This window comes from Lactuca virosa, chromosome 4 (assembly GCF_052849685.1).
Source record: "Lactuca virosa cultivar CGN04683 chromosome 4, Lactuca_virosa_CGN04683_v6, whole genome shotgun sequence".
Classification (NCBI taxonomy): domain Eukaryota; kingdom Viridiplantae; phylum Streptophyta; class Magnoliopsida; order Asterales; family Asteraceae; genus Lactuca; species Lactuca virosa.
In genome coordinates this window covers 395,705,902-395,722,091 of record NC_136429.1, presented here as the reverse complement: position 1 = coordinate 395,722,091, position 16,190 = coordinate 395,705,902, and the positions used below count along the sequence as shown (strand labels likewise).

Genomic DNA, 16,190 nt, shown 5'->3' with positions numbered 1-16,190 from the left:
TACAACCAAGTTGAACTTTATGCGTGAAAATACATCTTTCATGGCCAAAATGTGACTTCTATAAATTTTAGAGCGATACAACGATACTTATCAATAAAGTTATAATATACAAATTAATAAAGTACATTTCTATGTCAGTATTTCTCACATTTAGCCCTATAAGAAATTAGTCCATTTTTTTGTCCACTGGTTTCTCTTTCTCTTTCTAGTTTTGGATTCAGAATTACTATTATTATTTATTGGTTTAATGCAAAAAATATCAATGCACTTTGATATATTTATGTGATATAGCATCCTACTTTTGTTTCTTTCTATTACAACATCATTATTTTCAATTGTTTTTTTCTTATTAAGGTATTGTACGTTGATAAATAAAGAAAAAAAATTATTTCATAAAAGTAAACTGCTAAATAAATTACATGTAAGCATATTTCATTGTTTGTTTGAAAATACATTCTATATGTTTATGTTGTTAAAAAAAATAAAGTTTATTTATGAATTTAAATTTTAAATTACAGAAAAATTTAGTTTTAATTTAATTATATAAATAAACATACAATATGGCCATATGTACTGTTATATTTTCTAAACATAAATTGCTAATTTTTGGCATTAAGCCCTTACAATATTCCAAAGAACACACTTCATTTTCATTTTCTGAATTGAAAAAGCATCATGGGTTACTTTCAAAATAAGCAAAGTAAATAAACTTCGCATTTTCACTTTTAACTAATAGAAAGCAAAAACATTGGATTTCACACAATGAAAAGCCATAACAATGACCAAAAATTCTAACTTGCTTATATCAACATATAGCACAATCAAGACTACTTTTTCTTAAGCCTAATACAAGAGACTAAAGGCTAAAAGAAACAGAGCTAAAAGATACAATAAGAACATAGCTCAAAGACTGAGAAATCTAATAGGTGGAAGTTAGATTATTAGTTACCTGAATAGCTTTGATTCTCTTCGTAATTTCCATTTTTAGTCCATAGCTTGCTTTCCTTTATCCTTTTCATTTCTTTGAAGCCTAGCCTCATGGTATTTCCTGTTTTTTTCTGGCAATTGTGAAATGATTTCTTCTGTCTTCTCAATTATTTCTTTAGGCAAGTACCACTCCAAGTAATCAAAAAAGTCGCCTAATGTCATCTTCTCCAAATCTTGCCACCTACTAGTATCAACACTAGTCTCCTTCAATAAACTTTGATCTACCAAGGGTTCCCGTTGTTCACAACTTTCTTGGGTTGACACCAATTTCTCTGCAACATGATCTTGAGAAGGCTCATGGTTGGCGTCCAAATTCTCCTCCAAACCACTGTTTTTTACTACATTTTTCTCATGATCTTCTTGTGTTGATGTTGGCTCCTCTGCCATATGAGCTCGAACAGATTCACTAGTTTGTAAATCTTCCAATGGATCAGGTTCAGTTAACAACCCCTTTCTTCCTCTTCGTGTCTTTTTGACATTTACTGGAAGAACAGTTTCTGCAGGTTTCCCTTTATCTAAATCAGGATCATCGGTGGTATGTTGCACCGGCAACTGCTTTTTCCTCCCTCGTGTCTTACGTTGTTCTACAGGGACGACTTGATCTGCTGCTTTTCTTACATCTGTACTCGTATCTTCAGAGATTTGATTTTGTGTAGAAATGGAACTAGCCTTATCTTCATTCTTGGAGCTTCTCAATGTCCTCTTAGCATTCAAGTTTTCCACCTCAGTCTTCGAATCCACGGTTTTCTTACCTCTAGGGCGGAGGTTCCGCTTTGGTACTGGTTCCTCCACCGCATTTTCCCCCAAATCACCATCGAGCCCTAATTTTCCTCCACTCCGCTCCCTCTCAACATCAGCAGCAACTCCAGATTTTCCTTTCCTCCTAGGGTTCCTTTGAGGTCGAATAGTCGATTGAACTCCTCCAATCTTCACAATAATCGACGTCAGCTCACCGATCTTGATACAGTCGCCGTCTTCGAGAGTGGAAGGAACGTTAGGCAAAAGCATTTGCCCGTTCAAAATTGTACCATTGGAAGAATCGAGATCAGTGACTTCCCATTTGCTCGATTCATTATCGAATTCGATGGAAATGTGTTTGGTGGAGATGCCGGCGTCTTTGATTCCGATGGTATTGCCACGCACTATTCGACCAATTTTGACGATGGATCCAGATGAATACTCTAGGCTTTCACCTTCTCTTGGTCCCTTCTCGATTACAAGCTTCAAAATTGAGCATTCCATTGTTCACTACTGTGTGTGTTTGGGAAAGAGAGAGGGAGAGAAGAGTTTGAAGTTTGAACTATGAAACGTTTAGACAGGATGTGATTCTGTAATTTTCATTTAACCCCCTTCATTAACCTAAACATTTCCAATTAAACCTTTTACTTTTATAAATTATGTTTTAAGTCCTTACTAATTAATTGTGTTAGATGGTGTTTGGGATATCTTTTGAATAACTTTTAGGACTTTTGACTTTTTTTAAAAAGCTAAAAGTCAAAAAAAATGTTTTGCAATTTAAAAAGAGGTTGTGCTATAAGTACCCTCGTTAATAGGGATGAGATTTAAAACCGGAAAACCGGATCGGAACCGGAACCGTTAGAACCGGAATATGTAGAACCGGTTCCGGTTCCGGGCTTAAAAATTGGTTTTATCCGGGTTCCGGGTAATCCGGGTTTGGGTCCATCGGGTCCGGGTAAACCGGGTCTAAAAACCGGAACCGGTGTTAGGAACCGGAACCACTTTTAGGGCCGGAACCAGTTTTTGTGAAACGTTTAAAAGATGCATATCTCATTCGTTTCAACTCCGATTGACATTCGATTTTTTCCAACATGTAGTTTAGAGTTTGTACATGATTTTACACTATAAATTTGCCATTTTTAGTTTTATATTCATTGACTTACAGTCCCCCAAAGTCGAGATATCAAAGCTGGAAGTTTTTAGTTTTTTAGTTTTTTTTGTATTCGGTGAAAGTTTAAAACATGCATATCTAATTCGTTTGAAGTCGAATTGACATGTGATTTTTTCCAACTTATAGTTTACAGTTTGTACATGAGTTCAGACTATAATTTTGTCATTTTTGGTTTAATATTCAATGATTTGCAGTCCTACGAAGTCAGGATATCAAAACTGAAAGTTTTCAACTTTTAAGCTATTTGTTTTTGTACTTTGTATTCTGTGAAAATGTTAACACATGCATATCTCATTCGTTTAAAGTCGGATTGACATGCATTTTTTTCCAAAGCGTATTTTAGAGTTTGTACATGATTTTAGACTATAATTTTGTTAATTTTGGTTTCATATTCAATGAGTTACAGTCCCCCAAAGTAGTGATATCAATATGAAAATTTTCAAAGTTCAACCCACTAAGTAGTAAGTAATTACCAAAAAAATCCGTTTTTTTCGGGTTTTTCGGTTCTAAACCCACTTTATCCGGTTCCAACCTACCCACTTTGATATTTCCGGGTTTTACGGTTCTAGACCCACTTTACCCGATACCGTACCCGGAACCGAACCAGAACCGGTTCCTATATACCGGTCCGGTTTTCGGTTCTAAAAAATCTCGTTAACCGGTTCCGGGTTTTCCGGGTCCGGGTCCATTCGGTCCGGGTTTGGACCCACTTTCATCCCTACTCCTTAACCATATTTACCCCCCTAAAGTCAATCATATCAACTTTTTGACATTTGATTTGACATTATTTTTTTCTTCTTTTTTGTCTTTTGTTGTTTTTTTTTGTTTTTTTTTTCCTATTTTGTTTTTTTGGTATATTATATTCTTTTTTTAATTTATATTATTATTATTATTATTATTATATTTTAATATTATTATTATTATTATTACTATTATTACTATTATTATTATTATTATTATTATTATTATTATAAATTTCGCACAAAATTTTAACATTCAGAAGACATTATAAATTCGAACGGCTATATAAAATCGGTTTTTAAATATTTTTTTATATTTTAATATTAATATTATTACTGTTATTATTATTATAAATTTCGAACAACATTTTATAAATCGGACGTTATAAATTCGAAAAATGGGGGGGAGGGGGCTATTTATAGAAAACCCCTTTAAAAAGTTCTTATAGAAAACCCCGGTCCGAAACCTTCTCGAATGAAACCCATTGCCCACAAAAGACCGAAACGCCCTTACTCTTGATCTCGAAAATTCATAAATAAATACTTTTAGAACGGGGCGTTACAATTCTCCCCCACTTAAATATGATTTCGCCCTCGAAATCGTTAATTGTCAATTCTGGCTACTCAAAATCTCGAAAGGCACATTCACGCCCCCAAAGCGTGAAGACCACCAAGGGAGGCTGACCCCACTGGAACTCCAACTCGAAGAGATACATACTCATTTTCATGCAGTATCAAATACATACCTCTCCGGGATGCCCTTTACTTGGAAAGTTAGATTGGATCTGTCTCCCTGACAGGCCGCCCAAGCTAACTATCACCTGATCTCTTCCCATTGCTATAAAAAGGACTACTCAACGACCTTTATTCCATCAACAATCGCCATGGTGCTAAAACTCCACTTTACATCACCCATGCAGAGAAACTGCTACTCCCTAACTCCCATATACTCCAAATCCGATCACACAGCTAACGAAGCCATACACGGCCTTTAGCTAACTCCATCATCATGATCAATACTTGGGGCCAGGCCCTATCACTTGCTATTGCATAGCAACGTACCCAATCAATCTTTGCATACAGGTCTACTAACACATACAGAGTCTTCAGCATGACTGGACCGCCTTACCATGCCTTCAGCCTATCTGGACAACTCTCAGAACCTTCAACATGTCTGGACCGCCCTCCTGGGCCTTCAGCCTGTCTGGACCGTTCTTCGAGCCTTCGGCCTGACTGGTACGCCCACCGGCCTTCAGTCTATCCGGACCGCTCAAACTGTGGTACACCATCCTAAACCATTCTTCCTAGGAATCTCTCCCATGTATACTGTTCTAGCCCTCTTGGGGTTCCGAACTCCAGCTCCATTCCATACACTCAATTTCCGGCCTAACCCTAGGCCTTACAACAATCGGTCACCTTTTTCCGAAAACCATGGTCTGTTCTCCGCCCCACTTGTCTACCACTTGCTCTCACTGATCCACACCCTCAGCAAAACACTGTTGAAATCCAAACAGCTAACCATCCTTGGATGCATGTTGTTCCACCGGAGAATTTTCCAATTCTCCCCCACTTAGTGCACCGACTACTAACCACCGATGCCCAAAACCAGCATAGCTCAATCACCCTTACTCCATATATTCCCTCTTATCCATGAACTGACTCCCTCGGGAGTGAGTAACCTCCACCGAATAACCCTTCCGCCATCGCACACCCGAACCCCAAGGAAGTTGAATCTCAGCTTAACACTTCTCACATCGCATGTGCCATACCCAGCAAAGATATCATATATCCTACCTTCCGATCATCTATCCTCTTGGATGCTAACGAACTACAACTCCTAACTACTAAGATCCTTAAACATACTACGAATCATGCGGAAAAAGGCAGACAGGTTTGCAATACCACACAAATAATAAGATAACAAGATGGAAACATACCCGCAGCTGCATCTGGCTCTGCTCTGACCTCCTCTGCTGTAAGCTGGAATGCGCGTCCTTGAGCCCTCGGAGGCACCACTCCACTCTGACCCCCGCCAGTAATCCTCAAAGTGGCCGGTGCTGGAGCCTGCACCGATCCTGCAGCAAACTGTGGACAGTTGGCCCTCAAGTGTCCAACCTGATGGCAGTGATAACAAATCCTCATATCCTGTACCGGGGCTGACTGACGGCAATCCGTCGCATAATGACCCTCTCTCCCGTACTTGCGGCACGTACCACCGGACCTACAAACTCCGGTATGACCCTTCCCACACTTCTCGCAAGTGTGGTTGCTCTGACCCCCAATCCTGGAGTCAACGGTTTTAAACCGTTTTGGCGCCGGCTGCGACTGCACCGGGGCCTGCCTCTGCTCTCGTAAATGCAACTCAATCTCCAACTCACGCCGCCTGGCGGCCTCCTGCAACTCTAACAAGGTATCACATCTCTGCGTGGACACAAACTGTCTAATATCCCTCTTGAGCATACTCAGATACCGGGACATCTGAGCCTGCTCCGACGCGAACTCCGGGCAAAACATCACCCTCTCAGTGAACATCCTGGTGATCTCCGTAACCGACTCTGAATCCTGTTTCAGCTCCAAGAACTCCTGAGCCAACCTCTCTCTCTACCCGCGGAACATAACGAGTACTGAACATCTCCCGGAACTGATCCCAAGTAACTGCAGCCCGCTGCGCATCAGAATAAGATCCTGTAGTCAACCTCCACCAATCCTTCGCCCCGAGCCTCAAAAGGTTCAGAGCACACCTCACCCTCTGATCCGCAGGGCATGAACACGTGAAGAAACATCCTTCCACGTCTGACAACCATCTCATAGCAATGATAGGATCCTGAACTCCATCAAAGGTAGGGGATTCGTATTATCGAAGTCCCGATACTGAAAACCTCGACCGGTTCCTCCCCCTGCCGCTGCTACAGCCGCTGTAGCTGCCGCGGCAGCCGTCTCCGTAAGAGCTGCATAGCGCTCATCAAAGTACTCAACCATGGAGGTCTTGATCGACCCAAACATCTCTGGCAACTCAGCCCTGAACATGGCAGCAACCTCATCATGCAGGATCTCGCAAATCCTGGCATCCAACTCATCCGTACTCATCTGACCAATGACCTCGGGTGGTACTGGTCCATCTTGACCACCCTCTCATGATCCCGATCCCGAACTGGATCCTGCCCCGAAACGTCTCGTAATCGCCATACTGCAATACACCAACAAGACCCTTAGACACATCACATACTCGCCCGGGGAACTATCTCATAACTGATACCCTAGAGAGTTGTGACTTCCTTGATACGCGTATGGGTCATGTGCTTTCAGTAGTACGGGCCCATACTACCTTCCACACCTACCCATATTTGTCTCAAGTATCACCACAACACTCTAACCATATACACACACACACGACGAGCGCTCAATCCTCACTCCTAGAGGAAAGCTGAATATCTCATATAAGGAAAACCCTAGGCTAGTAGGCATCACATAATCAGGCAATTCTATCATGCAATTCCTGAAATTCCCTAGCCTAGTACTAGCATGTTGTTCTAACATATCACATAATCAAATAACTTGTATGGTATTTTGGGGTCTACTTACTGGCTCTGGCTTATCGTACCCTCTGCATCCTCCTTTACTTATTTCGAAAACCTTTTGAAAACCATTTTGAAAATCCCTCCTTGATTTGAGACTGGATTCACACAAATGTTCCTCCAATTCACTCAAACCAAGGCTCTGATACCAACTTGTAACGACCAAAAATTTCAACCAATTTAAAACATTTTAATTCATTCAAAAACCATTAAGTTCATACATCTTGTTTTCAAAATAGTTTAGACATCAGAGTATCCCCCAGAACCATATCACATAAATCATAAAACATGAGGAGCGGTACGATCACGCCTTCGCCTTGCCACGGTCTCCTGCAGTACCTGAAACAATACACTGAAACTGTAAGCCCGAAAGCTTAGTGAGTTACCCCCAAAATACCAACCACATATAACCATACTCATATCATATCACAATACAGAACAGCCATGCACATCGAGTCTACAGTATGATTGGTCTGCCCGCACCGGGCCTTCAGTCCATCTAGTTCACTCTCCGAGTCTAGCCATGTAAATCGAGTCTACAATGTGATTGGTCCGCCCGCACCGGGCCTTCAATCTACCTGGTCCACTCTCTGAGTCTACAGTATGACTGGTCCGCCCGCACCGGGCCTGCAGTCGGCCTGGTCCACTCTCCGAGCCTCGGCACGTCTGGACCGCCCTCTTGGGGCCTTCAGCCTATCCGGACCGCTCGTTGGGCCTTCGGTCTATCCGGTCCGCCCTGGGTATGTTGGCCTACAACACAAAGCAGGACCCGCCTCAACCCAACCCCAGTCAAACAACCATGTGCACATAAAACAGTTAATCACATAACAATCCTCAGCCAAACAAACGAATCTATCGGATCATGCAGCATAACAACATCCTAACCAGGATACCGACCTAACCGGTCACTAACATAACATTACCCTACATACCAGGATACCGACCTTAACCAGGTCACTAACATAACACCATCCTAAAACCAGGATGTAGATCTAGCAACTCAAAAACATATCAAACAAATACCCGGATTCCCATCCGATAAAGGGTCGGCCTTGGTGCCTTAGACCCTGTTGATATAGTGAGGATAACTCACCTTGAAACTGCCGAAATCCTGCAAATCTCTGACCGCTGACTCACCGGGACTCCCAACTATCACATGATAATCACCAAGTTAGAATCCAACATGACTTTCTAGGCCAAGTGCCCACACCACTCCTTAAATCCATTTTCCTTTTATTGGGCCAAGTCCCAAAACCAAGTCCTTATGCAAAGCCCAATATTGGCCCAATTTACTAAATTGGGCCCACCTTTCTAATCGGGCCTAGATCCAAGGTCCATAATAATTATTGGGCCCAAATTACTTCATCTATACAGTTCAGTTACGGCCCAAGCCCAGCTAGCCCATAAACAGCCCAATACTTCACGACCCAATTTCGAAAACCCAACAGAGGGCGTACGCTGGGCGTACTCCTCTGGTACGCGGGGCGTACGCACGTCTGTACCAAAAATCCTTCCATGTGCTTAATGGCTTAAGCACTTAAGCCCATATGTCAGATCTAGTGACAAAAAGGGCCTAGGACTCATAAAGTCTCAAACTTTATCTTGTTTGATGTCCATAAAGCTCTTAACTCAAGGTCTTAACCCATTAAGACCTTCCTACTTCACACATGGGACAACCAAAGCCATTGGGACCTCATTTTTCTCACTCAAGACCTCTCCTATGGTCTGAAAGGACAGCTTATCTTAACCAAAACACATCATGCATCATATTGGGGGTTTTTGGGACAAGAATGGTGTCAAAACTTCACAACACTTAGATCTACACAAAATAGATGTCAAGCAAGAAGCTTTATACCTTAAAATAGTTGCAAAAGGTGCTGCTATCTCAGATCTACAAGCTCCAGCCACCAAGGTTCCTTCTTTGCCAACCTCTTCTTTCTTCTTCTAAGCTTTCCTTGCCAAACTAAGCTCCACAAGGCCAAACACACCCAACAATGGAAATGGAACGGCTATATAGGGTTTTCTGAGGATAAGGGAACAGATAAGGAGGCTAGGGTTGATCCCTTATGCTCTTTATATAGTGGTTGGCCCCAAAATTAGGGTTTAATGACTCTGAGCGTACGCTGGGCGTACCTCTAGTACGATGGGCGTATGCGTCCTTGCACCCGCGAACATTTGCTCTATTACGTTGGGCGTACCCACGCGTGTCCCAATTGCATGCATGGCTTACTTCGACACCTTTTTCCATTAAGGGCCATAAATATCACTTTGTTTAAAATGTCATAACTTCTTTATTCTAAATCCGTTTCTGACGAACTTTATATCCACGAAAAGGTGGCGAGAAGCCCTATGCTTCTAACGACACACCCCGGTCCGAAACCTTCTCGAATTAAACCCATTGCCCACAAAAGACCAAAACACCCTTACTCTTGATCTCGGAAATTTATAAATAAATACTTTTAAAATGGGGCGTTACAGATGTTATATTAATTCTTTATATTAAAATAACATCAAATTTTTATTTTACGGATTATTTTAGTTGTTTAAATTTTATTTTATTTATTTTTAATTTATTAAACATGACCAGGTATATTTTAGATATAATAATTATTATTTATAATATTATATTATATATTAAATTGATATTAACTAACAATAACTATAAAATTTAAACTTTATGTTTCGAAATTATTTAAAACTTCAAATACATTCAATAAAGAATAAATTGGAGGGTGTTTTTTGTAACGCCCCGATTCACAGATATTATTTAAATAAGAATTTAATTGGTTTCAAGGCCTACTCGTCGAGTAGCAACGGGTTTGGTACGCGTGTTTAGTGACCTACTTGCCGAGTCCATTAAGGGACTCAACGAGTAGGAGCTGGCAGAGAAAACCCTAAATCCCGGGGTTTTGCACCCTATTTAAGGAAACATAAGCCTCCTTTGGCCTCTTTGCAGTTCTAGAGAGCTCTTGAGAAACCCTAATTCGTGTGGTGCTCCATTGTGTGTGTATTAAGCTTGGGAGGAAGATCTTTGGAGAAGAGGAACTTGGAAGGCAAGGGAATTGGAGCAAGGGAAGTGTGGGAATCAGAATCTACCTCAGTTAGCATCTTCCAGAGGTATCAAGTCGCCACCTTTACTTCTTTTCCCTTCTAGATCTCTTTTTGGTTGAGTTTGGGGCTTTTATGGATCTTTGAGTTGATAAGGTGGACTATGGGCTAGATCTGAAGTTGTAACTTCAGATCTGGACCCTTCTTAAGTCCTAGAGTCATAAAGTTTATGGTTTGGGCGTGAATGAAACCTCTTTGAGTATGAAACCCCCATTGTAAGCTTGGATTTGACATTAAGAGCCTTTGTAGCTATGCATGCACGTAAAGTTTGCAACTTTACGTGAAAAGCATGCCTTAGAAGCTTGGATATGTAGTTTGGAGCCGCTGCATGGCTCAAATGAGTCTGTATGGCAAAAAGGACTGAAGGGACTCGGCGAGTCGCATGGTCGACTCGGCGAGTCATATGAAGATAGGCATGAAATCGACGAGTTGGAAGAACAAATCGGCGAGTCCAATGAAGATTGTCGTAGACTCGACGAGTGTATGAACAACTCGGCGAGTCGGATGAGGTTGCCCCAACTTATGCATGTGCGGGTAACTGTCGATTTGCAAGAAGGAAGCTCGACGAGTGGTCTTAGGGTCTCAATCGTAAACCAAAGGAACTCGACGAGTCACTCGGGTGACTCAGCGAGTGGGTTAGTACTTCAAGGAACTCGGCGAGTAGCCGGGGGTACTCGGCGAGTCGAGGTCAACATGGACTGTTGACCTTGACTGATGACTTTGACTTTGACCAGGATTGATTAGTTGGCTTATGGGTATGATTATACTATGGTTATAGGTGGTGGAGTTTGTGGCAGTGATCCGAGGGTTGAAGTTTATCTACCGAGTCGACATCTGCAAGGTGAGTTATCCTCACTATATCGATAGGGTCTAAGGCACAAAGGCCGGCCCTTTTAGTTGTTATCGTTATGGTATGCTACATGTGGATGTGATCTGTTAAATCAGAATCAGGATAGACAGTATGTTATGCTCTTATGATCCGTAGGGATTGATGTGTTAGTGACCTGCTAGGTCAGTGCTCTAGTTATAAGAGATTGATATGTTTGGATGCTCAGTGAGATAGATATGTTTGATGGTTGTATATGCCAGTATATGTTAGTTATGCGCACATGGTTACTTGCTTGTTGCTTGGGTTGAGGCGGTCCTGCTTTGTGCTGAAGGCCAACGCACCCTATGAGCGGTCCGGGAAGACTGTAGGCCCACGTGGCGGTCCAGTCATACCGAAGGCTCGGTATAGATTCAGTTGGACTGTAGGCCCTGTAGGGCGGTCCAGTCAGGCCGATGGCCCAGTATGCATGCTGATTGATTGATTATTACGGATATGGTATTATCAGTGTGGTATTGGTATTTTGGGGGGTAGCTCACTAAGCCATCGGGCTTACAGTTTTTAGTTTATTGTTTCAGGTACTTCAGGAGTTCATGGCAAGGCGAAGGCGTGACCGTACCGCTCCTCATCCTTATGATCTGGCTTTTGGGACACTCTGATTGAATAATGAATTGAAAACATTTTGTAAACAATACTATTGAGTTTTATTTATACTTGAAAAGTTTAAATTTGGCGTAAAATTTTTGGATGTTACATTTTTAATAATCTACATAAAACTAAAAATCTATATAATAGAGGGTATAATTTTTTCGTGCAACTAGTATGTAAAAAAAAGAATAATGTTGGAAATAAATATAATTAGGAAAGATTCTCTCATTTTGTGTTGGTTGGAAGGTATTCATTTATAAACAGTGTGTAACTAAATTAAAATGACATTTATACAAGAATACTCTAAATCTTGTGTTCTATATATTATGTATTTATTATTACATAAATTAACTATATCATCATTTTAATGTGTTTTTGCCACATCACATAACTTGGCACTGATATAGAAAGCAAAATATTTACCATCTGCAGTTCTATATTCACCCAACACCCAACATATCACTGATTTTATTAAAAAAAATAAGCATTTTCATAAAAATATGAGAATAAACCGACATTAACCTTAAAGGTGTTTATGACCTTGATGATTAAACTCATGGGGCATCCATGTTTTCCTCTTATTCAACCTCCTTATCCTGCAAGTTCAAACATTCTGTTAATTAAAGTATACATGGGGTTTATATGATATAAATTTTATAAAATTATACATAGAGTTCAAAAATATACATGTATCCCTATAAATCTGGAATAAAAGAAACAAAAGGAAACAGATTTATCTCAAACCTTCTGCTGCAACTTTTTAGTGTATATATCATATTGTAACCACTCAAAAATCTTTACCGTGATCTTCGGGTCAAAATCTAACACCAGCAATCTCTAAAATCATAGAATATATACATAAGTACCTGAGGCGAACTCATTTTTCTGCTCTATTTGCCAATTTTCCATATACCTATTTAAAGTTTTGATATCGACATCAATCCAGTTAAAAAACATTTCATCCTTTTTATTTGGAATAACATGATTGTAACTTGCAATGTAAACTAATAATCTGGTTACCCTAAATGGTTAATCGGAGTGTAAATCAGTCAAAAAAAGCTAGAAATAATTAACATCAAACTAAACCCTATCAAATGAACACAAAAAATGAGAAATATATCGATTCCGGAGGCGTTCCCAATGTGCAACGTAGAGACAAAATACATCAAACTATGTCTCGACGAGTGGTCTTAGGGTCTCGATCGTAAACCAAAGGAACTCGACGAGTCACTCGGGTGACTCGGCGAGTGGGTTAGTACTTCAAGGAACTCGGCGAGTAGCCGGGGGTACTCGGCGAGTCGAGGTCAACATGGACTGTTGACCTTGACTGATGACTTTGACTTTGACCAGGATTGATTAGTTGGCTTATGGGTATGATTATACTATGGTTATAGGTGGTGGAGTTTGTGGCAGTGATCCGAGGGTTGAAGTTTATCTACCGAGTCGACATCGGCAAGTTGAGTTATCCTCACTATATCGATAGGGTCTAAGGCACAAAGGCCGACCCTTTTAGTTGTTATCGTTATGGTATGCTACATGTGGATGTGATCTGTTAAATCAGAATCAGGATAGACAGTATGTTATGCTCTTATGATCCGTAGGGATTGATGTGTTAGAGACCTGCTAGGTCAGTGCTCTAGTTATAAGAGATTGCTATGTTTGGATGCTCAGTGAGATAGATATGTTTGATGGTTGTATATGCCAGTATATGTTAGTTATGCGCACATGGTTACTTGCTTGTTGCTTGGGTTGAGGCGGTCCTGCTTTGTGCTGAAGGCCAACGCACCCTATGAGCGGTCCGGGAAGACTGTAGGCCCACGTGGCGGTCCAGTCATGCCGAAGGCTCGGTATAGATTCAGTTGGACTGTAGGCCCTGTAGGGCGGTCCAGTCAGGCCGATGGCCCAGTATGCATGTTGATTGATTGATTATTACGGATATGGTATTATCAGTGTGGTATTGGTATTTTGGGGGGTAGCTCACTAAGCCATCGGGCTTATAGTTTTCAGTTTATTGTATCAGGTACTTCAGGAGTTCATGGCAAGGCGAAGGCGTGACCGTACCGCTCCTCATCCTTATGATCTGGCTTTTGGGACACTCTGATTGATAATGAATTGAAAACATTTTGTAAACAATACTATTGGGTTTTATTTATGCTTGAAAAGTTTAAATTTGGCGTAAAATTTTTGGATGTTACAAGTTGGTATCAGAGCCTTGGTTTGAGTGAATTGGGGGAAACACACGTGTGAACCCAGTCTCAAATCAAGGAAATTTTCGGAATAAGTTCTAAAATGGTTTTCAAAATAAAGGATGGAGGATGCAGAGGGTACGATCAGCCGGAGCCTGTAAGTAAACCCCAAAATACCATACAGTTATTATGATATGTTAGAACAGCATGCTAGTGCTAGGCTAGGGATCTTCAGGAATCGCATGATAGACTTGCCTGATTATATGATGCCTACTAGCCTAGGGTTTCTTGTATATGGAATTGACATCATTACTGTAGTCGTTAGTGTAGGCGTCACGGCTGCGCGTAATCAAGAACTTATAGCCTGAGAATGTTGATCCAGTCTACGGATAGGATCGGATATTCGAAAGTCTATTGGGTCAGTGTTATGTGCGACTAGCCTGCACTAGCACTGCAGGGGTTGATGAAAGTTTCATGGATGTGTGGGTTGTGAGGAGCTGTAAGGTCAGTTGTGGGATAGGTGATGTTTCCCTAGGAGTAAGGGTTGAGCGCATATTATGTTGATGATAGCGTTAGGGTGTTGTGGTGATACTTGAGACAAATATGGGTAGGTGTGGAAGGTAGTATAGGCCCGTACTACTGAAAGCACAGGACCCATACGCGTAGCAAGGAAGTCACAACCCCTAGGGTGTGTGGGTTTTGGTCTCCCGATATTATGTTATTTATCTGATGACTTGAATATGTATTTCAGTATGGTGGTGACGAGACGTGTTGCTACTGGATCCGGATCAAGATCAGGATCAGGATCAGGATCGGGAGACGGAGGGTCAGAGGTGCCGATAGCACCTGAGCCCGTGGTACAGATAGGGACCGAGGAGTTGGATGCCAGGATCCGGGAGATTATGCACGACGAGATTGCTGCAGCGTTCCGAGCGCAGCTGCCAGAGATGTTTGGGTCGATTAAGACCGTGATGTTCGAGTACTTTGATGAGCGATATGCAGCTCTAGCATAGACAGCTGCCGCTGCAGCCACTTCGGTTGTAACTACGGCAGGGGTTGGAGGAGGAGCCAGCAGGGCTTTCCAGTACCGGGACTTCGATAATACGAAGCCCCCGACGTTTGATGGTACACAGGATGTGATCAGGGCTATGAGGTGGTTATCTGACGTGGAGGGATGTTTCTTCACGTGTTCATGTCCTGCTGACCAGAAGGTCAGGTGTGCCCTGAACCTGCTGAGGCTTGGGGCAAAAGACTGGTGGAGATTGATGACAGGGCCGTACACGGATGATCAGCGAGCTGCTGTTACTTGGGAGCAGTTCTGGGATATGTTCCGCACCCACTACGTTCCACATGTTGAGCGGGAGCGGCTTGCTCAGGAGTTTTTGACTTTGAGACAGGATGGGGAGTCAGTGATGGAGATCACTCGTATGTTCACGAGAGGGCTATGTTCTGCCCGGAGTTTGCTTCAGAGCAGTCTCAGATGACTCGTTATCTGAGTATGCTCAAGACTGATATTCGACAGTTTGTTGCTACACAACGTTGTGAGACACTTTTGGATCTTCAGGAAGCCGCGAGGCGGCGCGAGTTGGAGATAGAGCTGCAGTTGAAGGAGCAGCGTCAGGTTCCGGCACAGTCTCAGCCGGCACCTAAGCGGTCCAAGACCGCTGATACTCAGACCGGGGGTCAGCAGAGCCGCACTTGTGGAAAGTGTGGCAGGGGTCATTCAGGGATTTGTCGAGCAGGAGGTGGTTGCCACAATTGTGGCAAGGAGGGGCACTATGCCAGGGACTGTCGCCAGTCCGCCCCTCCAGCAGATATGAGGATTTGTTATCATTGTCATCAGGTTGGTCACGTAAAGACCAACTACCCACAGCTCGCCGCCAAGCCGGTGCAGGGATCCGCACCGGCTACTTTGAGGATTGGGGATGGGAGGTCAGTCAAGGCGGAGCCTCCGAAGGCTCAGGGGCGCGCCTTCCAGCTCACGGCCGAGGAGGCCAAGGCACACCGGATGTGGTTGCTGGTATGTTTCTGTTTCAGTCATTTTATCTATGTTGTGCTTATCGTTTGTGCCTGTGTTTAGGTACGTTTTTAGTAAACTCTTTGCCTGCATTGGTTTTATTTGACTCGGGAGCGAGTCGGTCGTTTGTATCTCAGACTTTCAGTAGAGAGTTCAGTGTGTCGGTAGATGAGCTTGAGTGTCCGTTGCGAGTT

The 16,190-nt window shown here is 42.2% G+C and overlaps 1 protein-coding gene across 1 annotated transcript; it reads right to left on the bottom strand.

Annotated features, from left to right (window-relative positions):
• Positions 1-730: 730 nt before the first annotated feature.
• Positions 731-2,294, bottom strand: LOC145108837 (SMAD/FHA domain-containing protein). The gene has a single exon (XM_079045930.1). It carries the CDS (start codon positions 2,227-2,229, stop codon positions 985-987), a length of 1,245 nt encoding a protein of 414 aa, XP_078902056.1. The 5' UTR covers positions 2,230-2,294; the 3' UTR covers positions 731-984.
• Positions 2,295-16,190: the final 13,896 nt, after the last annotated feature.

What these genes read in the sequence shown, in the direction of transcription:
- LOC145108837 (XM_079045930.1), bottom strand. Translation starts at nt 2,229, where the DNA reads ATGGAATGCTCAATTTTGAAGCTTGTAATCGAGAAGGGACCAAGAGAA.